Source organism: Rhineura floridana, chromosome 4, assembly GCF_030035675.1.
Source record: "Rhineura floridana isolate rRhiFlo1 chromosome 4, rRhiFlo1.hap2, whole genome shotgun sequence".
Classification (NCBI taxonomy): Eukaryota; Metazoa; Chordata; class Lepidosauria; order Squamata; family Rhineuridae; genus Rhineura; species Rhineura floridana.
Window position 1 is genome coordinate 140,350,248 of NC_084483.1, and position 23,840 is coordinate 140,374,087.

The 23,840-nt window shown below is 41.6% G+C and overlaps 1 protein-coding gene across 5 annotated transcripts in view; it reads left to right on the forward strand.

Annotated features, from left to right (window-relative positions):
- The window catches only part of FMN2 (formin 2), a 340,988-nt gene that overhangs the window by 234,455 nt on the left and 82,693 nt on the right, over positions 1-23,840 (forward strand). For all 5 annotated transcript variants that reach the window (XM_061624583.1, XM_061624581.1, XM_061624582.1 and 2 more), the window contains exons 10-11: positions 12,013-12,104; positions 12,240-12,369. In XM_061624583.1, the coding sequence (XP_061480567.1) occupies positions 12,013-12,104; positions 12,240-12,369 (222 nt within the window). The remainder of the gene's footprint in view (positions 1-12,012; positions 12,105-12,239; positions 12,370-23,840) is intronic.

The following is a 23,840-nucleotide window of genomic DNA, read 5'->3' on the forward strand; positions in this document are numbered from 1 at the left end:
AACTCTTGTCACTGACTGAGTATCCAGGACACCACAATCAACACATCCCCATTTCCCACGTCTATTTGTTCATGGCGCGGGGCATCCGCCTGTTCAAAAAGAAATGTGTTTGCGAAGGCAAGAACAAATATAGTTTGCTAAGATGAACTGAAGTTGGTGTTTATCACAAACTTTTAAAAAGTCACACAGTTCACAAAATCAAGAAAATTAAAATAGTCATAAATGTTCATGTTTTACAAAGACAAGGCTAGTTGCATGTCCTAGCACATGAAACCTTCTAGCATTCAGAGGCATATAGTCTCTAGAAATAGATACCAGGGACAAATATAGCCTGCTTGTAGGTTTCCAGAGGCATCTAGCTCCTTACTGCTTCAAACAGAATATTAGACTCTATAGAGCCATGATCCAGGAAAATAGCTCTTGTATTCTTGATACAATATTTTGTCTTTATTTTCTTACTGAATTTACCTTAAACCACATATTGTATGTTGTATATAGATATTAGTATTTATACGTACAGATATCGCTTTATTGAAATCACTAGTGATTTTGAAATTCCCTGAAATTGCCTTGGTCCCTTGGAATGGATTACCTTCACTGAGAGAGAATAGACAAGGGTGAATGTGACCCTTTTAATTCTTCTGGACTTCTCAGTGGCTTTATTTACCCTTGGCCTATGGATACTACAGGGTCCAATCACATCCCCCATTAGGGTTGCCAGGTCAGAAGCATCCCAAACCCTGAGATTTTGGGGGTGGGCTTGAATGATGTCATGCGGCGTGCCTGAGTGATGTCATGGGGTGGGTCCATGTGACATCATGGGGCAGGCCCAAGTGATGTCATTAAGCATGATACATTAAGCATCAATCACAGTTGGTGCATACAATTCATACAAAAACATTTCTCTGATTGGAAATTAAGATAGAAATCATAGCTAAAAGATGGAGCCAGGGTACGGAACATTTAATCTAGCCAACTCACTTCTGGCAAGAAGGTTTTAAGTGCCCTCAGGCCAGGCCAGTCACCAAAAGGCCATTGTAGGAAGAAAGATGGATGCCCCTGAAGGCTGCAATTCTAAACACGGTTACTAAGGGACTAAGCCCTATAGAACTCAATAGGACTTACTTCTCAATAGATATGGTTTGGATTGTGTTGTTGGTAAAGCTTGACTAGGGATCCTCTGCAAAGATATCCATATCCAAGCAGAGTTGGCAACCCCCTGCCTGGAATGCCCTGCCCCTACCTTTTAACATCCAAATTTCTTTACAGATTTGACCTTTCACTTCAGAAAGGGGTGTTAGAAATGAGTAAGAAGATTCTCTACCCTTTTCTGTCTCCCCTGTTGGCTGCTATAAACTCCATCAGCCAACCCAATTCCAGTGAATATAATTGACAGAGAGAAAGCACACATGATTTGGTCCACCTTCATAGGCAGCAGCTTGGGAAATACAACAGCAGCCATGCTGCCCAGTATGTGAATTCTATTTTACCACTATTGGGCAAGAAACAAACAACAAGGTGCATCATCAGTGGGTTTAAGAGGATTGAGTGGAGTGCATGGAACCACTGTTGCTGCTTCTATGGATGACAGGGAGTGAGGATAAAGGTAAATAAAATGCAAATAGAAAAAGAAAAAGACATCAATGGATTCCCAAATGCAATACCATACCAACCACAACAAGATTCCTATGAGTAAGGCTGAAAACTCAGCATTCCACAACCAGTCAGGATTCCTAACCAAAAACCAAAACTAAAAAAATCCTGGCAGCCAGTCAACCAAGGTCACATGCGGCACAACCTGACCAAGGGGCTGTAGTTAGTGCAGAATGCTGTGGCACAATTGCTGACATGCTATCAGCACATAATACCTCTGCTCTGAAATCTGAACTGGTTGCTGATTTGCTACCAGGCCAAGTTCAAGGTGTGCTCTCCATGTTACGGGTGCCACATCGTACTTGTTCTGCTGTTGTAAGAAACTGATTCTTTAGTGTGGCAGCACCTATGCTTTGGAACTCCCTGCCTATTGACATTAACAGGTGCCTTCATTATACTCTTTTTGGCACCTTCTAAAAATATTTTTGCTTAGGCAACCGTACCCAGGCATGTAGAAGCTATTATTTTTTATCTCTTTTTAACTCATTGTTGGTTTTATTATTTTGAATTTTTTTAAAAAAATTGTCTTTAACTGTTTTTGCCAATAATTTTATTGCTTTAATTCCTGCTATAAACCACTTTGAGGTTTTTTTTTACAATAAAGCAGTATATGAATGTAAATAAAATAAATAAATGTTGGAGTCACTGTGGCCCGTGGGTCTCTTTCCTCTTTTGTACCGAGTCAGGCCATTTGGTACCATCTAGCTCAGTACTGATGACATAGACTAGCATTGGCTCTACAGGATTCCAGGCAATAGTCTTTTCCAGAGATTGAATTTTGGACCTTTGTATGCAAAGCATGTGCCCTACCACTGAGCTACAGCCCTTTTAAAAATGTATCTTTTAAAATTGTTCTTTTCAATTCACTAATGAATGCACAGCATGCTAGGGCAGATCCACACCATGCATTTAAAGCACATTCAACATACATAAGAACATAAGAAGAGCCTGCTGGATCAGGCCAGTGGCCCATCTAGTCCAGCATCCTGTTCTCACAGTGGCCAACCAGGTGCCTGGGGGAAGCCCGCAAGCAGGACCCGAGTGCAAGAACACTCTCCCCTCCTGAGGCTTCTGGCAACTGGTTTTCAGAAGCATGCTGCCTCTGACTAGGGTGGCAGAGCACAGCCATCATGGCTAGTAGCCATTGATAGCCCTGTCCTCCATGAATTTGTCTAATCTTCTTTTACATTTGACAGAGCTTGGAAAAGTTACTTTTTTGAACTACAATTCCCATCAGCCCCAGCCAGCATGGCCACTGGATTGGGCTGATGGGAGTTGTAGTTCAAAAAAGTAACTCTTCCAAGCTCTGACATTTGAAGCATGTGAATCCCACTACAGAATCCTGGAAACTAGTTTGTTAAGGGTGGTGGGAACTATAACTGTGAGGGGAAAACTTCATTTCCCAAGATTCTTTAGGGGAAATCAGGCACTTTAAATGCTTGTTGGATGTGCTTTAAATGTATTGTGTGGATCTCCATTACTTCATAAAGTTTGCCTAGGTATACATCATTTTAATTAAATTTTAAAATAGAAATAAGCTATAAAGTTTACTTGGTGACCATGGGCTACACAGCATCTCTTAGCCTAACCTACCTCTCAGGGTGAAAAGAACAGAAGGGAACCATGACCACCCCAAGGAAGAAGGGCACCCTTAAAATGTAGAGGAAATAATCATTTGTAAATAATAATTTGTAACCGTAGTATGAAATGAGATACATATCAAGACATATTATGAAGAAATATTTATATAAGCATGAATGTGAAAGACTTTATTATTTACACAACCTGTAAAGATATTTATAGTGCAATCCTTTGTTTACTCAGAAGCAAGTCCCAATGTATTCTATAGGGCTTACTCAGACAGGGAAGTATGCACAGGACTGCAATTCAATGATAAGGATCTTTACTCACCCAATCCAAAATTCAGAATCATGCCACTTTAAGCTGTTTTGCAACTGTTTTATATTTGTTTTACAGTTATTGGATTTTAAATGGCTTTACATGTTGTTGTGAGCTGCCTTGGTTTCCAACTGTACCTCTCACAGGATTGTTGGAAATATTCAATATATGCACACATTGGAGATGTAAAAATATATACACCCCATATAATAATTTATTGTCAAAACCAGTTGGCCATTGCAGAACATTTTTTTTAAAAAAACCTATTACTTTCCTGCCAAATAAAAGCAGTGACGCTTAAGTAAGCCCTGCCTCACTGCTTTACAAAAAAATTAAAACAAAAGAATTGGAGGGGGAGAAAAAGATTTACAACACAATCCTTTTCTATGTTCACTGAAAAGTCCCATTGGTTTTCAGCACAATCCTAACCATGTCTACTCAAAAAGAAGTCCTGTTGAATTCGATGGGCTCAGCTCCCTGGTACATGGAATTAGCATAGAGGTTTTACTCCCAGAATAATTTCATATTGGGAAGGTTTTCAAAACAGGTTATGAATAAGACAAATAAGCTGCCCTCTTCCACAGTACTGTAAAATTTAAACTTTGTTTGACTCCTTAATTAGAAAAGTATAACACTGAAGCATGTACACTGTTTAAAACTTCTGTTCAAAAATTATAAGAAAAATAAAAATAATATACCATTTTTGCAAGTAATTAAAAAAAACCTTAAATGTACACTTTTATGCCTACCAAGATCCTTCTGTGATCTTCTGTTGTAGTGCAATACTATGCATGTTTATTCAGAAAAAGCCAAATCCTGTACACAGAAAGTACTCTTTATGCTGCTGAAAGCTGTATATTTACTGAATTCCTGATGGAAACAGGAAAAGGAAACTGGGATTTAGCTCTTACTATTGTCAATCACAACCCTGACTTCTTATTGGCTAAAAACCTGAAAGGGCACGGATTAGAGCAGAATTTAGAGCAACTAACAGAAGTTAAGGGGGGGACACTGACATTTTGGTGTATATCTCGGGAATCAGACCACCAAGAAACTTAATGTTTTTTAAATGAAACCTGAAAGTCTAGAGATTAAGGTGAGTCACCCAGAGACCCGGAGAGGATCCCCAAAAACCAGAGTCTCCGGCCGAAAGCCAGAGATCTGGTAACCCTATGCTTTTTAATATGCATGCAAAACTGCTGGAGTAGGTCATCTGGACATTTGGGTAGAGTTGTTATTAATATGCTGATCTCACCCAGCTCTGCCTCATGTTTCTATTCACTATTCAGAGGGAGGCAATAGACATTGTGAATTGTTGTCTGGAGGCAGTACTGGGATGGATAAGGGGAAACAATACGTAACATGATCAAGGTTTTGTAGCTTGGGGATTTTCCTGGACCTGGCACTAACTTTAGAGGCTCAAGTGATAATAGTTGTGCCTTTTATCAACTCAACTAATTTGCCAACTGCAGCCCTATCTGGAGAACACAGATTTGGCTTCAATTATACATGCACTGATTCATCCAGACTGAATTACTGCAATGTGCTTTATGTGGGATTGGCCTTAAAGTAGGGTTGCCATATTCCAGTTCCACAAATCTGGGCAAGCTAATTTGCTTATTATGCAATTATGTAAATTAAGTATATTACTGGTTGCATTGTCTTGTTGTTTTGTTTTTGTGCCTAGTAATTACAGGATATGAAGAATCTTTTTTTAAAAACTTACATTTTCAGCCTTAAATGCCTAGACTTTAGTTTCCAATACTATGGAATATTTATTTATTAAGATGATTTATATCGTGCCCTTCCACTGTTAAAAACAAGTCAAAAATCAGATAATAATTTTAGAAATACTATAAGGTCTAGACCTAAATCCATTGCGCTACTGGTCCAGCTTTGTAAATAATATTTACCTGCTGATTTTGTTCCTTATAGTTCTTTAATGTCTGTTGTAGCTTACTAATTCTGTATTGCAATACCATGATATAGGTCTATACAGAAGACTGTAGAATATATGAAATATCTCTCATTGACTTGTGAAACTTTACACTGTACATGCTAAATGAGGCAGGCAGAATAGCCTTAACTGGGAATAATAACAATATATTCCAGGGCTATGGGAAATTCTGATCATATCCTCAGTATGAGGTAGTAAAAGAAAATGAACAAAATCTATTTGAATTACTCCACATATCTCTTTTTAAAAAAATATATACATAGAAAATATAACATACGAACAAAACAATTAAGGCTGCAATCAAATGCACACTTACCTGGGAGTAAATCTCATTGAACCCAACTGATTTTACTTCAGTAGACATGTATTGGATTGCACTGTAAGTGATAGAAGTTTACTAGTCTCAAAAAGCACATCTAAAGCAAATTTAAAAGTACATCTAAAGAGACAATCTGATCATATATTCTACTACAGTGATCAGCACATTTATTCTGTTTGTCCCTCTACATTTAATATTCACTTCTCATCTTTTTAGCTCCATTTAAAAAAATCTATAGGATAACACAGGGGCAGAATGGCTATAATATGTGATCAATGCAGTTTGTAGCAGTGTACTACCCAGGAGAATGCTGTTATAAACTATGATCAAAGTCTATGTAGAACATTGGTGTGATGTTAGAGTTACCCGGGATAAAAGGTTTTAAATCTTGTACTGAAATTGTGAAAGGATTTTAGGCTTGATTTTGTAGAGTAGACAAGAGATTAGCAGGAGCTCCTCTAAGTATGCTCTTACATTGATCCCTTTGGGTTGAATGTTGCCTGGGACTCAGGAGCCGCCTGTCTCCCCCCCACACACACACTCAAGGGCCTGCAGCACGACTTGACTCACACATGAGAAACACCATCCCCTGGACTCACCATAGCAACCTGACCAAGCAAAGGGTGGCTGAGGTAACAACAAAAAATTACTCATGGGCAGCACATGCGCCTGTCAAAGCTCTAAAAGAAAAAGCAAGGAAGTGATGTAGGTTTATGGGTGGAGTTTATGGGTGAGCTTTATGGATGGAGACTGGCGTCTCTCTAAAGCCCTGATAATCTCTATGGTGAAAACTCTAAATACTTTGCATTGGAAGTCTGGGCAAAATGGGCAGAAAACTGCCTCCATGTTTTGCCTTCTATCTCTGGATCCACAAGGGCTAGAGACTAGCTTTTTAAAAAAAAAAGAAAAGAAAGAAAGTTGAGAATCCGGGCCACCTAATGAACTAAGCAGGCACTGGGTGGCATGGATAGAATCCAGGTGAAACCCAGCTAACCAGGCACTATGGCAACCCTACCTTAAAGACACCTCAGAACTGCCAGATGTTGATTCAAAATGTTGCTAGCAGGAACTTGATGACTAGATCATATAACATTTATCTTATACCAATTGCAACTTGTTTTCAGCCTCAAATCAAATCGAAGTGCTGGTTTTGTAGCCTTAAATAATCTGGGACCTGTTTACATAAAGGACCACATTCAGCAGTATGAACCTACCCAACATTTAAGATCATCTCAGTTTCTGCTTTCTTGTCTCCCTTTAAACCAGATTCATTTGGTAAATCCCAGGGATAGGGGCTTTTCTGCAGCAGTACTTCAGTTATGGAATTCCCACCCTGGGGAAATTGGCAACCTCCCTAAGATTGCACTTTTAAGCATGCTTTGAAATCATTTTTATTTAGGAAAGGACAGTAATTTAATTATTGTATGCTTATTGTGTTTTATAAATCCTTTTAGCTATGCTGTTTTCATTGTGTGTATTCAACTATTTTTATCGTTATTGATATTTTACTAGTTGTTTTTAAAGCCAACTTGTGAGGAAACTATGCATTCATTTAAATAATACATAAATCAAGTATTCATTGAACAAGATTTAAAACGATCTTTCAAGTTAACTACTGTCAGCCTCTTATTTGTTTCCTTGAAGCCCCTCCTAGTCATTTGCAGACCTGTTATGATGCCAGAGGTTTGTAAACTGAGGAGTAAGGATGGACCAAAGAATATTAGCAATGAGTGCACCTGCTGTGAGAAAAGCAGGAGGGCAACTGGGAAGAGGAATAACGCTGGGATTAAGGGTAAGAAGTGTATACTACTGGAGGAAAGGAGGACAGATAGACAGATGGTTAAGAGCCACACAGCTAAGTGGAAAGAAGGGCAAAGAAGTGTGTGGTGCTGTCATTTGTATGCCGATGGAAAAAAATAACATTTTTTATTTCCTTCCATTATTTTCTTCAGTTTAGTAAATAAAGTGTGGTAGAAAACAAATTCTAGTTTCTGTAAAATTATTCTTTATATACTGTATATTTCTTTTAAAAGTGGGGCAGTGAAGGAGGGTTGATTGATACATTTGTACAACATTTTTTAAATCCTTTTGTGGGACTAAATGAGCCGAATTATGCCCAGGTTTGTAACCATGGTCACATTTCTGCACCTAGTTTTGCATTCTTCATTTCTGCATATGTAAATAGTACTTTGCTGCCCTGGGCTTCTACTGGGAGGAAGAGTGGGATATAAATTAATTAAATAAATAATAAATACTTATGCACATATATCTGGATACAGGGTTGTAGCTGTGGTCTCTAAAGGTTATTTCAAATTATGCTTATCTCCTCTTTTAGACAAAGGAAGGAGGGCGCAGCTCATTCTCATAACAAACTCATTGTATGGATTTTCATTATATCTGAATGCAGCTATTAGATATAAAATGATGAAAAGTATATTTAACAAAGCAATTTGTGAAAAGAGGATCTTGCACACTTTCTGATTTATTTTATTCCCCCCTACTTACATTGCAGTCTGTATCAGCCACAAATAAGGATGTGCTATGATTAATAATACATATATCTATATATGTGAAGAACAATGTATTTATGACCAGCCACAGATTTATGTGATGAGAGCTCTGAAGACTGTCTTGCAGAATACTCCCACCCAAGCTGTTTTACTTTCCCACTTAAAGTATATTTGATGGAGAACTGTAAAGGAATATTATCTTTTGTCCTGTTTACTATACTATATTATAATTAGCTTGTACTAGCAACTTTCTGTTTAATTTATTTCAGTGAATTATTTCAAGTGTAATCAGGAGGTAATGAACCTTTATGCAAACGATCTACTCAGTGTTTCCTTTGATAAAATGTCTTTGACCCTTTTTTATTTCCTGAATTTGGCTTCAGTTTTACACACACACACACAGAGCCAAAATTTCCCACATGACTCAACCCACAAATGGAGCACAACAAAATTGTGCTTATATTGCAAGTAACAGGAGAAACAGTTGACTAAGTCCCTACAAATGTGATTGCTCAGTCCATTGTAGGGCAGCAGAATAGAACGTCCCCACATTATCTGGTGACCTGGCTTGTCTTTGGAGGTTGGGCATAACACCTAAGTGGCACCTATGTGCATCTGATTTTAAGCCATGATCCCAATTACTCAAACTCCACTGCAAATTTTCTCGGGTGTATGAATGGCATGCTCCCTGCACGTGGAAAGCTAGCATATGATGGAGAATGCTTAGTGGGATGGAAGTTCCATGTATGGCCTTGAGGCTCAAACTCAGAAATCCCCAAATAGATGCTAAAAAATAAGTCCTACATTCCCTTATGGTAGCTCAGGGCTCATCTACCCAGGGGTTTACTGTGTGTCTGCTGCTATTCACATCCCCTTTTAATTTGCATGGTTCACATGGTGTTACTGGCAAACAGAAGCTATCACACAGTTTTCCCCCTGTAAATCTGTACTAACTCAATCCTCTGATAATCCGAAAAGGGAAGGAAAAAACTTTTTCACTCTGTATCTCTAAGGCTTGCAGACACTTTGCTCCGATGCTTTTAGGTGGTATGTCAATCGTTCCCCACTCCATGCCCACTCCCTCCTCCTCCCTTCTTTCATTTCATTTCCTGTGGGCTGAAGAGAAACATCTGCTGCTCTCTGCCATTCTGTAAGCCTTTTTATGTTGCTGCAAACAGTGCCTTATTTTCCTTTTCTCCCTGACTTGTGCACAAAAGCATTGCACTGCTCAAACAAAGATTTGTATTTCAGCTGTATTGTACCAGTAAAAATACAAATAATCACACTTCCGGGTTGTTGTTGTTTTTAAAACAAAACTTACTGGTAGAACAAACTGAGCATGCTCGGTTTCCCGGTAACCAGAAGGACTGGAACTGTTAAATTAGAGGGTGTGGCTTTTAGGAAACTGTGTAATTGATGCTTCCCCTCAAGTGTGATAAGAAAACACCATGTTTGCAGCTTGCATTAAGCCCTTACGGTGGACGGTGCAAACAGAAAACATAGGTAAAACAGCGTCTTTAGCACAAAGTTATGCTCCTATGTGGATATGCCCTCAGAGTCCTTATCCAAATCTATGGAGAGGGGTGTTGCTCTCATACAGTGATCTCAATCAAGATCATCTCCCAACATTACTGTAAACTTGCAGAGAGAAAAGCTTTATATCTTAAAAAGAATGTAAGAAGAATTCTGCTGGATCAGACCAAAAGCCAATCTAGTCTAGCATTATGTTTCCTGCAGTGACCAACCAGATGCCTCTTGTGAAGCTCACAAGTAGAACTTGAGGATAATAGCCCTTTCCCACTGTTCTTTTCCAGCAACTAATTTTCAGAGGGATGCTGCCTTTGATCTGGAAGGCAGCATATAACCGTCATGATTGATAGACTTCAGACTTTTTCCTCATATATTAAGGGCTTGCTTGACCCTTGGGGCCAGGCAAAGTGTCCTCTCCCCTCTGCCCTACATCTTGATGGCCACTGGCACTGACATGGACATACTGGAAGTTTCAGGCGTTATGAATCCTACATGGAGAATTGGTACAGTAAAGTGCTTTTTTGCTGTTTCATTTCAGTGATCCCATGGTCTCTGAAAGTTTAAGGCATCAGGACTGTAACACAACTGATAATATTTTTAGACTGTCATGTGAGGAATCACATTATTCCTTTTGTGCTTTCCCGTAACCAGTTTTGTGGTATGTTCAATTGTTATTTCTTGAGGAGTAAGTTATTTAATTATTAATATAGCCCTAAACATGGTCAAAGTCTACTACCAAACTTGATTTTGTCTATACTTCTTCAATTTAGGGTACATTAAAGCAATCAATCCGCACAAATCAGATGTTTCCTGCACTTACAGAAAGGAGAAGATGCTAAAAATATGTTTTACACAAATTTATTCTTAAGTAGCATGAAATATAGATGTGTGCTTGCTTCCATGATAATTTAATGGTGCATACTTCAGCCACATGTTTTTGCAACTTCTGGGTGTTTGACAGAAATTATATTCATATTAAAATACTACAGATGTAATGCTATTTAAGGAAAAGCCATTTTGCCATTCTAACACTGACCTCTAAAATAACTGTTCTTCACTTTGAAGAGAATGATGTTGAAAGAGTGGAACCTCCTAATAGAAAGTCACTCCAATATTAGAAGAAAATTACATTTTTTACTGTATTGGTTTTATCTTAAGTGAAACAAATCTGCATGGAAAAATGCAGTTGTTTAGCATTTTACTGAATAAGGTTAATCTCCTGTGGTTTCCTTACCCAACTGATATAAAAGTGACTGAACAATTGCTTTCCTCCACCTTCCATAACAAATCTTGATTTATATGTAAACAAATTGTGTTGAAACCTTTGATTCAGGTCATCATGTCTTACTTTGTTAAATGTGTTTTTGGAGATCAAATTGCATTCAAGGGCAAGCAACTTACTAGTGAAAATACAAAGTGCTTAAGAATGTTATTTGATCCAGGAAAATATAAGAACAATTCAAAAGGAGTGTGTGTGTAACAAAGGAAATTCTTGCCAGGGCTATTCATGTAATCCAAGCAGCCGTGATTCCATTAATCTTCTCTTCTGCAAGCCTACAATGGTATATTTTGCCTTTCAAATGTGGGCCCTCTTTAAAATTAGTTGCTGAGTTGGACTGTGTATTAAAAACTACTAAATGTAAGTGAAGGCATGTGTAGAATTGAATACCTTCTAATGTTTTCAAAAAGTTGATGGGTATTTGGAGCCACTACTAAAAAGGTTTTGCTTTGCAAGTGTATAAGTTTTGTCTTGTAAAATGGTGGAAGTTCGAGTTGACTAATCGGAGAGAGAGAGAGAGAGAGAGAGAGAGAGAGAGAGGTGGGTTGTCTTAATGCATGCTTGAAGAACAGATCCCTTGCAAACTATCAATAGTCATAACATTACATGGGGTGGTAATTAGAAAGGGTTTGTTCTGCATCAAACATTTTTACATGTAACATTATTCTATGAACTAAGTTGCTGAAAACATTGAAAATGTGTATATATATTGTAAGTGAATAAAATTGTAAATTTGAAGGAATTATAACTGATTTTAATTAACTTTATGATGATGAGGATTATTTAATTTCTTAGATATTTTTATTTGTATACTGATTTTCAACCATAATGATTTCTCTGTGTATGTGTGTGTCTGTTTTTAAAGAGAGCTCAGTCAGATGAACTGGAAAAGATAGAAAAACATGGCAAGTCAAGTAAAGAAAAGGAGAATGCCAAGTCTTTGGACAAACCTGAACAGTAAGGACACTATGCTCAGAACAAATTAGTTGTGCATCATATTGGGCTGCATATTAAGATCTGCTTTGTGGGAGAACAATTTGCCAGTTAAGTTCTATAATAGATCTAAATAATACTTGTCATTAACTTCTGCAGGTTTCTTTATGAGCTATCCCTAATTCCCAACTTCTCAGAACGAGTCTTTTGTATCCTGTTCCAGTCAACGTTTTCAGAAAGCATTTCCTCTCTCCATAGCAAACTTGAATTGTTGCAAAAACTGTGCGAGGTAGGTTAACTTCTGAACATCTGATGTGAGAGCTAGATTTGCTGTTATTTAATCTTTCTTGTTCAGCAATACTCGTATTTCAAAAGTTTTATTTACTTTAACCGCTCATTAAATGTGAAGGATAGCAGTCGTGCTGAATGGAACATTTTATGATTGTACTTCAAGTTCAAAGCAAATCTTAAGATTTGGCTTTCAGTGCTGAAATATAGCATCTCAAGTCTGTAGCCAATACACATCAACCTCTAGAGAACAATGTACCTTCTTCCTGTGCCAAAGCAAAATCTTTGCTTTCTCTACCTGATGCTGCCTTCCCTTTAGCATTATCCAAACAAACACTTTTTGGCCTTTTCTCTTAGTGTGTGTGCTGATTTTTGGAAGCAACCTTTCTGTTATAATTTCTAATAACCCGATCAGAGTAATTTGGTGGCATGGACATTGGTTATGAAGCAATGGCAAAGCATCCTCATACTTAACTACAGTAAGTATCTCTGGCTGCAATCCTGTGCCCATTTAACCTGGGAATATCTCCACTGAACTCAATAGGAGCTGCTTCTGAATAGGCATGTATGAGATTGTGCTGCATGATTCTTCTTCAAGTTTAGCAAGTAACGATTCTGTTTGGAAAAGTATGACCAAACACCTCTTTGAAGTTATGTAAACTGCTTGTTGTTATGTCACTTCAAATCGATTATGACTTATGGCGACGCTATGAATCAGCGACCTCCAATAGCATCTGTTATAAACCATCCTGTTCAGATCTTGTAAGTTCAGGTCTGTGGCTTCATTTATGGAATCAATCCATCTCTGGTTTGGTCTTCCTCTTTTTCTACTCCCTTCTGTTTTTCCCAGCATTATTGTCTTTTCTAGGGAATCATGTCTTCTCATGATGTGTCCAAAGTATGATAACCTCAGTTTCATCATTTTAGCTTCTAGTGATAGTTCTGGTTTAATTTGTTCTAACACCCAATTATTTGTCTTTTTCGAGGTCCACGGTATCTGCAAAGCACTCCTCTACTTTATTATTTATTTAAGCATTTATATACCACTTTTCAGACAGACCTCACAAAACAATTTGTTTATTTATACAAATATTTACATTATATACCACTATTCATATAAAAAAACCAAAGCAGTTTACAACATAAACTGTTCCTGGAGGGACGAACCCAGAAGGTGGTGCTGGGGGATTCCTTTTCGACCCCTTGGCCTGCGGGGTCCCTCAGGGTTCAGTTTAGTCCTCTATGCTATTTAACATCTACATGAAACCGCTGGGAGAGGTTGTCCGGGGGTTTGGGGTTCAGTGCCATCGGTATGCTGATGACACCCAACTCTATTTCTCCTTTCCACCTACTTCCAAGGAAGCTGTCTCAGTTTTAAACCAGTGCCTGGCATCAGTGGTGGACTGGATGGGGGCAAACAAATTGAAGCTTAATCCAGACAAGACAGAGGTGCTCCTGGTCAGTCGTAAGGCAAATCAGGGAATAGGGATACAGCCTGTGCTGGATGGGGTTACACTCCCCCTGAAGACGCAGGTCTGCAGTTTGGGTGTGCAGGGAGCTTTAAAGCTGGATTCCCAGGTTTCTGCGGTGGCCAGGAGCGCTTTTGCACAGTTGAGACTAGTGTGCCAACTGCGCCCATTCCTTGAACCATCAGACATGGCCACGGTGACACATGCCTTAGTTACATCCCACTTAGATTACTGTAACACGCTCTACGTGGAGCTGCCTCTGAAGACTGTTCGGAAACTTCAGCTGGTTCAATGTGCTGCAGCCAGGTTGTTAACTGGGGCTGGTAACAGGGACCATACAACTCCCCTGTTGAAAAAGCTCCACTGGTTGCCATTCTATTTCTGAACACAATTCAAAGTGCTGGTGATGACCTATAAAGCCCTATACGGCTTAGGTCCAGACTATTTATCAGACCGTATCTCCCTGTATGAACCTGCCCGGGCCCTGAGATATTCAGGAGAGGCCCTTCTCTCCATACCCACTTCCTCTCAAGTTCGATTGGTGGGGACGCGGGATAGGGCCTTCTCGGTGGCGGCCCCTAGGCTGTGGAATTCTCTCCCTAGGGATATAAGAATGACCCCCTCCCTGCAGTCCTTCCAGCGTCAAGCAAAGACTTTCCTATTTCAACAAGCTTTTGGTACTGATGGATGCTAAAGTTAGGACTGCTGGGACCTGCACTGCTAATGCCAAATATCATTATTTTAAATTGGCTTTGATCCTCTTTTAGCTTTCAGTTTGAATGGTTTTAATATTGGATATAGTTTAATTCTATTTTAATGTAGATTTTGTATGTTTTAATTATATATGTTTTTATCTGGAAGCCGCCGCGAGTTCCAGTGTTGGAAGGATGGTGGAATAGAAATAAAGAATAATAATAATAACAACAACAACAACATATGTAAACACAGAATAAAACCATATCAAATTTAAATCAGAAATCAATTAACTAACTATTGTAGAAATATATTGTCTCAATTACTTGCATAAACCTGGTGACATAGAGACGTTTTCAGCAGGTATTTAAACATCGGAATAGAAGGTGCTTGCTCAGCCTCTATTGGCAGAGCATTCCACAGGACTGGGCTGATGACAATAAAGGCTTGAGTTCTTTTTGTTGTCAGAAGAGCCTCGGTGACTCAGGGAACGACCAGTGACGTTCTGGAAGATTATCTCAGCAACTGAGCTGGATGTAAGGGATCTGATGATCCCGAAGGTACCCTCAACCTAAGTTGTTCAGGACTTTGTAAATTAATTTGTAAAGGACCTTGAGCCTGGGTTGGTAGTGGATGGGTAGCCACTGCAAATGTTTTAACAATGGTGTCAGCCATGTGCCCCCATCAGCAGTCTGGCCACCATATTTTCTACCAGCTGGAGCTTCCAAACCAGACCCAAGGGCAGCCCCACATAGAGTGCACTACAGTAATCCAGCTTCAAGATTATCAATGCATGGACACAGTGGTCAGGCTATCCCTTTCCAGGAACGGCTATAGCTCACAAACCAGACAGAGCTGGTAAAAGGCACTCCTAGCCATAGAGGATACTTGAGCCAATAGTGCCAGTCTTGCTGTCATGAGCCCTGCAGATAGGGCATGGGATGGCAAGAATGAGGAGTCAGACTTTGAATGGGAAGAAGGCACCAGTGACGTGTCTACAGGCGCGCTGGAGTCTGAGAGTTCCTGCAGTATAGCCAGTGACAGCTCTGTCCCATAGATCCCATTATCAGTGAGGAAGCCTGACCCAGTCAGGAAGATGACTCTCTATCTACCTTTCACCCGCTTCCTTCGCCTGCTCCGCCATTGCAATCATGCAGCCTCCCTTCTCCTGTTGGGGAGGACTTTTCTGAGGCAGTCCAGCCGCCCTTCCCTCGGATCATAGGCTGTGGTGCCAGCAATCTCAATGAGCCCTCACTGTCCCTCTGAGGAGGAGCGCTCATCTGCGTATGCACTCTCCACAATGACACTCAGTCCATGTAAGTAGGGTGCCCGCCCATCCTTACTTAAAGTCAATAAGGAGGTATGTCTAGTTGCTGCAACAATATCTTAGTGCCTTGTTATTCCTAGTAACAATACTGAATCCTATGTAACCTGTAAGCTGATTCATGAAGCACTCTGAACGGAAACTTTCTATTAAAACTACTAAAGAAAAGCATACCTCCGCATTCGTATCTGACTTCAGTGGTTTCAGGCAGGACATAACCAGGAGTGCCCCCAAGCTAAATACTGCTCCTTCAGAGGGAGTGCAACCCCATCCAGAACAAGTAACTTGCCTATCTCCCAGATACAGGAACCACCCATCCAAAAAGCCTCCATCTTCCCAGGATTCAAGCACAGTTTATTGATCCTCATCCAGTATACCACCACATTCAGACACTGATCTAAAGCCTTCACAGCCTCTCCTGATTCAGATGTTATAGAGAAATAACTGCATACTGCTGCTACCTTACTCCTAAACTCCTAATAACTGCTCCCAATGGCTTGTTACGTATGTTAAAAAGCACTGGAGAATGGATAATACCCTGCAGAACCCCATAGTACAAGTGTCAGGAGGCCGAGGAATACTCACCCAGTGCTACTGTCTGAATATGGCTCTGTGGATAAGAACGAAACCACTGTAATATGGTGTCCCATACCCATCCCACTGAGTTGGCCCAGGAGAATACTATAGTCAGTGGTATCAAAAGCCGCTAAGAAATTGAGCAGACATAGCAGGGTTGCACTTCCCCTCTCTCTCTCATGTTAAAGGTCATCCATCAGGGTGACCAAGGCTGACTCAACTCTGAAACTGGGTCTGACCTAGGGATGTGCTAGAATTCCGTCCAATTCAGATTTGGTACTGAATTTTCCATTAATTCACTTACTCTGGCCGCCCTGGGCTCCTGCTGGGAGGAAGGGCGGGATATAAATCTAATAATAATAATAATAATAATAATACTCTTAATTGCTGAGGATCGGATTTGAATGCAGTGAATTTCTGTGGCCATTTTTGAAAATGGACTTTTAAAAAAAATATCTGCCTCTAAAAATTGATTGTAAGAATGATAATTTATTGATATTTTCTTTTAAAATATCAATATTTCCTTCAAAATATAGATATTTTAAAGGAAATATTGATATTTCCTTTAAATATCAATGTTTTTTGAATGGGGGAAAAACAGATCAGTAAAAGCAGCTTCTTGTTGATACAGAATGAACTCAAATCAATGCCTGCCTGTTAGGCTGACGAATTGCTTTCAAACCAGCACCAGCCAATGGATCACATCCCTAGTCTGAACCCAGATCGTGGTAGATCTAGGTAATCAGTCTCATCCAGGAATGCCTGCAATTGCTCCACAAATGCCTTCACCACCTTTGCCAAGAAAGTGGTGTTGGCAACTGGTCTAAAGTTATTACACACCGATGGATCCATTGTACATTGCTTGCATTAAAAACACTCATCTTAAGTGACACCTCTTCACCATTACCTAGGCTGCGTTGACTGCTTCTAAACATTTTCAGAGTGAAATTAACTTACTTTTTCCATGCCTTGTGAATGATCCCCCAAAGGCGGGCATGGTTCAGAGAGTGAAATGTTTCAAGTAACCCTTATTTTGGCTCAGTGTTAGAAAGATCACTGAATTAAGACAAAATAATGCTGGGTTCCTCTGTCCTTATCCTCTGAGGAGAGACAGAGTAAGGATTGGTTTGTTGCCTCTCATCCCACTTTCACAAGAGATCAGCAAACAATCTTCATAAAATACAATACCAATGACATTGTTTAGGCCTTTAACATGTATAATTTAAATGGCTTCATTGTGCCAGAGGCTTCCTTCCATTAGGAAAGGCTAGCTGTGGGGCTTAGCCCAATGTGCAGAAGCTTATGTGGTGGAGCTCTTACTTTGTGACAAGCATTAGAGTTCCAGGGATTCTCTCTGTGGCTGGCTCATTCTCCCACAGTTTCTCCTGGCCCAAGTTCAATGCTTATTAAACTCTCTGCTAGCAATTGTAAGAGGGCTAACTTGCCAGTGAAGAGAGGGTCTTTTCTTCTTCTGTGGTTGTTTCTCATCAAGAACTGGGATTGCTGTATTAAGTTCTGGTGCCCAATCCAATCCATCTTGCAAGAATTGCTCAGCACTAAATAAGAGTGAGAACAGAATTGAAAATCCTTTGGCAAAATTTAACAAGATGTCTGAATTTGTCTTGAGATTCAAATCTGGAGTTCTTTTGCTACTAGTTAAGTTATGGTTCACGATATTTGCCCCATTACACTAAGGCACATGTGGGCAACCTGATGCTTGAAGGCTGCATGCAGTCCTTGGAGGTCTCCCCTGTGGCCCTCCAATATTCTTTGCTGCTTAATTTTTTCCATCACCTTAAAATGGGGGGATGCCAACCTGGTGCCCACAGGTACCATGGCACCCATGGAGATATTCACTGCCATCCTGTCAAGTGGCCCAGAATCTAAACTTTCATTTTTTTAAAAAAAGAAGCAAGTATCTACCCCTTCTAGAAAGAAAGTTATGGAGCAAAATGTGCAGGTCATCTTCTATGTGATTTTTGTGAAATGAGCCAACCTGTCTGGGCCTGTCTGTCAATGTTAATGAAGTCAGAGCTGTGATTAATAACTGAGTTGTTTGGACACCAGGCAATAGGAATCCCTGATATACTAAAGAACTGCTGTTTATCTCTCCCTTTCAGTGCACTTTTTTTCCTTCTCTCTTTTTTTCTAGTCCTTGGAATCTCCACAGGTTGCCCTTTTCCCCTAGGAACCGGAAAACATCTTTCCTGTGGTGGGTTCACCTGAGATCAGGTAGTCCCAAGAAGTTCTTTTTCTGCAGATATTACTACACAATCAGTGTGGGTGAATGTTAAAGAATTCACCACCTCCAAACAAAAGGCAAATGTGAAAAGTTTGTGAAGAGGCTTAGGCATGTCTGTTGCTTTGCAGGAACTGAAGTCCAGGCCGACATTAAGAACCCACTGTATGGAACTTACAATACAATGGTATACATGTCTACTTTCTCCTGTGCATGGAAAAGCTGATCTCAGGTGGGTAGCTAGCTCCACCTAGCGGTTGAAGGAAGGAAGAATGCTAAAGAGTTGTTGTTTTTTACAAGGACTTCCTGCTCTGTGCAGCTCCTTATTTCAATTTCTCTTCTGCCTTCCGCCAAGAATGGTTGATCTAGCTCCTCTCTGTGTGCAGGCCTGTATAGTTTGGTGTGGTTTTTTCCTATTGTGTGTCTATACTTTTTCCTTCCTTTACTGTTTCCTATGTGTGTCCTGTTTAAAACAAAAAAGGGGGTGTCATTTTATGCTTCTCCCCCCCGAGACTTCACGGTGGTGCTGAGCCAACCATGAAGCAGCCGCCCCTCCGCTTCAGCTGCGAGACCACTGTCTTCTTTGTTTGATTCTGCCCCCCCAGCCTCATTTCTCAGGTGCGTCTGTGCCTGCCTACCAGCAATCACCTGACCAGCCTCCTCCGTTCACTGCGTGAGCAGGGACACTTCTTGCAGCGTGCTCCCCAGGACGCCGAGTGCCTGCCACCTCCTCCTCCATCCTCCTGTCCACAGAAGGCTTCAGTGGGATGCTCCAGCCACAGGGGAAGCGTATTTCCCCCTCCATAGCTCATTAGCACCTGCCCCGGCTATTATCACTGCCCTTAGCCCCCACAAGACCAGCAGCACGGTTTGTGCCCATGGGGAAGGCAACATGCAAATCGGACCACCCACCAAAGAAACCTAAGTCACTTCAGCCTCACACTGCAGTGGAAGTCGTGCCTCCGCCATTATCCAACCTGGCTCTAGGGCCTGTAGGTTCTATTGAATCCCAGGCGGAGGTAGCCATAGCCTGCCCCTCTTCCAGCAGGCACGAGGTGGCTGAGGCGTGTACTGTCACAGGCAAGATGGCTCTACAACAACTGGCACCTAAGAGAAGTAGGGGAACCAGTCACAACAGGCAATGGCCTGGTGATGCACAGGGGACTGCACCAAAGGAGGCTTATAACAACGTGTGCAGGTCACAGAGGGACCTGGAATCCCTATCTGAGGAGGAAGGCACCCAATTCCAGCCCACCCTGGAGGCTATTTTTTCTACATCGTCTTCTCCTGAGGAGTTTGAAGGCTTCCTCAAGACAGCTACATCTCACCAAGCGTTACAGGAGAAGAGGGGTGAAGCATCCTTCATTTTACCCTCTTCATGTCAGGAACTCCAAGTTCAGGGGGTGGTGCACAACCCACACTGTTCTCATGCTCAATCTCTACAGTTTCAATTATCACCTCACATGCTACAACAATTAATGGAACAGCTGAGAGATTCTCTCCTAATGGATCTAGCCAGATATCTTTCCACATCAGCGGCTGAGGCTCGACACCCCACACAGGACACACCAGCCACAGCACCCACTCTGCCACCTTCAAGAGCGCAAGTGGCGCAGGGCCTCACTACACTCTGCTCTTTTTCAAACATGCCCCAACCACTGGGCACCCTTATGCTGCCTCACCGGGCAGGCATCCTCAACTTCAGGAGGAGGCAACAGTGGACCCAGACAATGAGCTGATTGTCCTCAATGAGAAAGAATGGAGTGGAGATTCAGAGTCAGAGGAAGTAGTGACCAATAGGATTTTTCAGGAGGCTCATTTCCTTCCACTCCTATGCAAGGCAATGGAAGCTCTGAACCTAAATTCCCCGGAAGATCCTCCAGCTCCCTCAGCATCTAGAATTTCAGCTGTGTGTCCAAACCCGGAACCCAAGTCAAGGGTGTTAAAAGTTCCATCACTGTTGCCTAAAGTGATCAAGTCCAAATTTGATGCCCCACTGCAGTTCAAGAAATCGGTTGCACCTGCCAACAAATACTGTGTGTTAGAACAACACATCATGGACCAATTCAAGGCTCCTCTGGCCGACGCCCCCATAGTCAATTTACTAAATCTGTCCTTGAACCTGAAAGACTTGGATGCCTGCCTCAAGGATCCATCAGAGCGGAAGCTGGATCTAGGCCTTAGGAGGATTCATGAGGCCAGTGCACTCTCCATCACAGACTCCTCAGTCTTTGCAAGAGCATCCCTGCTGTGGCTAGAGGACCTATTGGACGGCCCGCAACAGGATCTGGCTCAAATCCAGAAGTCCCTTCTGAACATCTCGAGAGCAGTGACCTTTATGGCAGAAGCATCCATGGACACCATGCAGTTTTCAGCAAGTTCATTAGCAGCGAGTGTTTTCACTTGAAGGTCTCTATGGTTACGCCATTGGGAGGCCGATACTGCAGCCCACTCTAATCTCGCATCTGTTGACAACCACTGTTGTCTACACACTGGTAACCTCCAGGCTGGATTACTGTAAAGCTCTGAAAAGCTGTAATGTACTGGAAAGCTGCAGCTGGTGCAAAATGCGGCAGTGAGACTGCTCACTGGGGCAGGGTATCGCCAACATGTCACCCTGCTGCTGAAAGAATTGCACTGGCTGCCCATTTGCTACCAGGCCAAGTTCAAGGTTCTAGGTTTGGTGTACAAACACCTATACAGCTCCGGACCAGGATACCTGAGAGACTGTTTTACCCCTTATATACCCAGTCGATCACTGCACTCTGCAGGTGAGGGCCTCCTGCAGATACCATCTTATCGGGAGGTTCATTCTGCACAATATAGGGAATGGACCTTTAGTGTGGCAGCACCTACCCTGTGGAATTCCCTCTCTTTGAATATTAGGCAGGCTCCATCTCTGCTATCTTTCAGGCACCTTTTTAAGACTTTTCTCTTTCAACAAGCCTTTTAGGTTGAGACCTATCCCAGTCTGTGTCTGTGTTAGAATTGCTTAATATGTTTATAAATAATGTTTTAACCCTTTTTTGTTTTTGTTTTTTAAAAATGTTTTTAACACTGTTTGTTTTAATGTATTTTAAGATCTGTGATCTGCTGGGAGGAAGGGCAGGATACAAATTAAATAATAAATAAGTAAATAAATAAATAAATCTGAGCCTTATGTGGGTGGCAAACTATTTGGCAATGACGCCCTAGCTGGGGTCTTGGAGTCGAAAGAAAAGAAGAAAGCTATGCCTTCTGCCAAAAAACGAGACTACAAAAGATTCTTCTGTAGACCTTTGCATCCTTATCTGCCCTCCCAGTCCTTTCGAGGCTCCAGGGCAAAGGAGTTCAGTACCAGCCATCCCTTCTGGAATAGGCAACATACCCAGTCTAAAAGTCAAAAACCTTTCCCCAATAGATTGGATTTTGGATTCCAGGCTCGGGGGAATAAACATCAATTCTGACTTCAGGGTCCCTCAGGTGGGAGGACTCTTTCAACACTTTGCCCACTACTGGAGGGACACATCTTTGGACCAATGGGTACTGCACACCCTCAGATATGGATTGAGGCTGGAATTCACCTCCCTCCCTCCAACCAAGTTTATCCCTTCTGCATGGAAACTTTATTGTCCATCAAGGAGGCATTGAGAAAGGGAGACTTCCTCTCATTTATCGATCTGAAGGAAGCCTATCTACATGTCCCTGTTTTTCCGCCTCACAGATGTTACCTCTGGTTTGCGGTGGGGGGGATCACTTCCAGTACAGGGCCATGCCGTTCGGTCTGGCATCTGCCCCCAGAGTATTCACGAAGATCGTGGTTGCTCTGGGGGCACACCTCAGGACGCAGGGAGTCCATGTCTTTCCTTACCTGGATGACTTTCTGCTCTGGTTTCTGTCTCTCCACAGGGCTTGGGAAGATCTGCACATCACCCTAGCATGCCTCAAGGATCACGGCTTCCTTGTCAACCAAACCAAGAGCCAGCTTTGTCCAGCCCACCGCATAATACATTTGGGGGCCACCATAGACTCGCAGCAGGGACTCATAATGTTAGCTCTAGACAGAGTAAACAAGATAATTACAGCTGTCACACAGCTCCTATCTTCTCCTTCAGTGGATCTTATACATCTGGCAGGTATCTTGGGGTTGATGGTCTCAACCTATCAGACTACACCATGGACACGTCACCACTCTCGACAACTCCAGTGGGCGCTACTGCCTTTTCAAAGCGACATTGCTGCCAGGCGTCACCAGAAGCTAGCACTTTCACCAGTGGTCCATCGCTCCCTGCTATGGTGGGCGCACAAACTCAATCTACTAAGGGGAGTGCCATTCCAGGACCCTCCATGGACCCTGATTACCTCAGATGCCAGCCTGACAGGCTGGGGAGCCATTCGCAATGTCCAGATGATACAAGGGACTTGGTCACCACAGGAATCAGTACTTCCAATCAGTCTTCTGGAGCTTCGTGCAATTCGGCTAGCCCTGAGGCACTTCACAGAGATCAAACGATTGGGGGCAGTGCTGGTCAGGACAGACAATGTATCGGCCAAATCACATTTGAATCATCAGGGAGGCACACACTCCCCACAACTCCTGATGGGAGGAAGGGCGGGATATAAAATAATAAATAAACTACAGAAGGAAGCTGCCCTGCTGTTCCAGTAGGCGGAAACACACATGGTCTCCAGATAATATTTGAGGGGTACAGGCCCAGAGCAGGATTACTCTGCCTGGTATCGACATCTCTTAAGGTCAAAACAACTGTACTACCCAGCTGTGGAACGCTTGCTATGGCAACCTTAATTAAGAACCACTCTTTCCAAATTATATTGTTTAACATATATATCCCCCCAACCAAAAGTCAATCAGAGAAGAAAGCCCAATGGGATGAGCTGGAACAGTATATTACTAGAACCGAAGCACAGTTTCCATCTGCACAGGTCCTTATGGCTGGCGATTTTAACGCCCATCTGGGCCCTGATGACAATGTGCTAGCAGAATCTCGATATCTTCAGGGAATCAAACATATGCTAGGACAATTTTCTTATATAAGACACTCAAAAGATGTCACACAAAACTTTGCTGGTGCTTGTTTAGCTCTTCTAGCCCACCGGCAAAATAAAATTATTTTGAATGGTAGCACCCCTGGTGACCTGAAGGGTGAGTTCACTTTTAGCTCCACAATAGG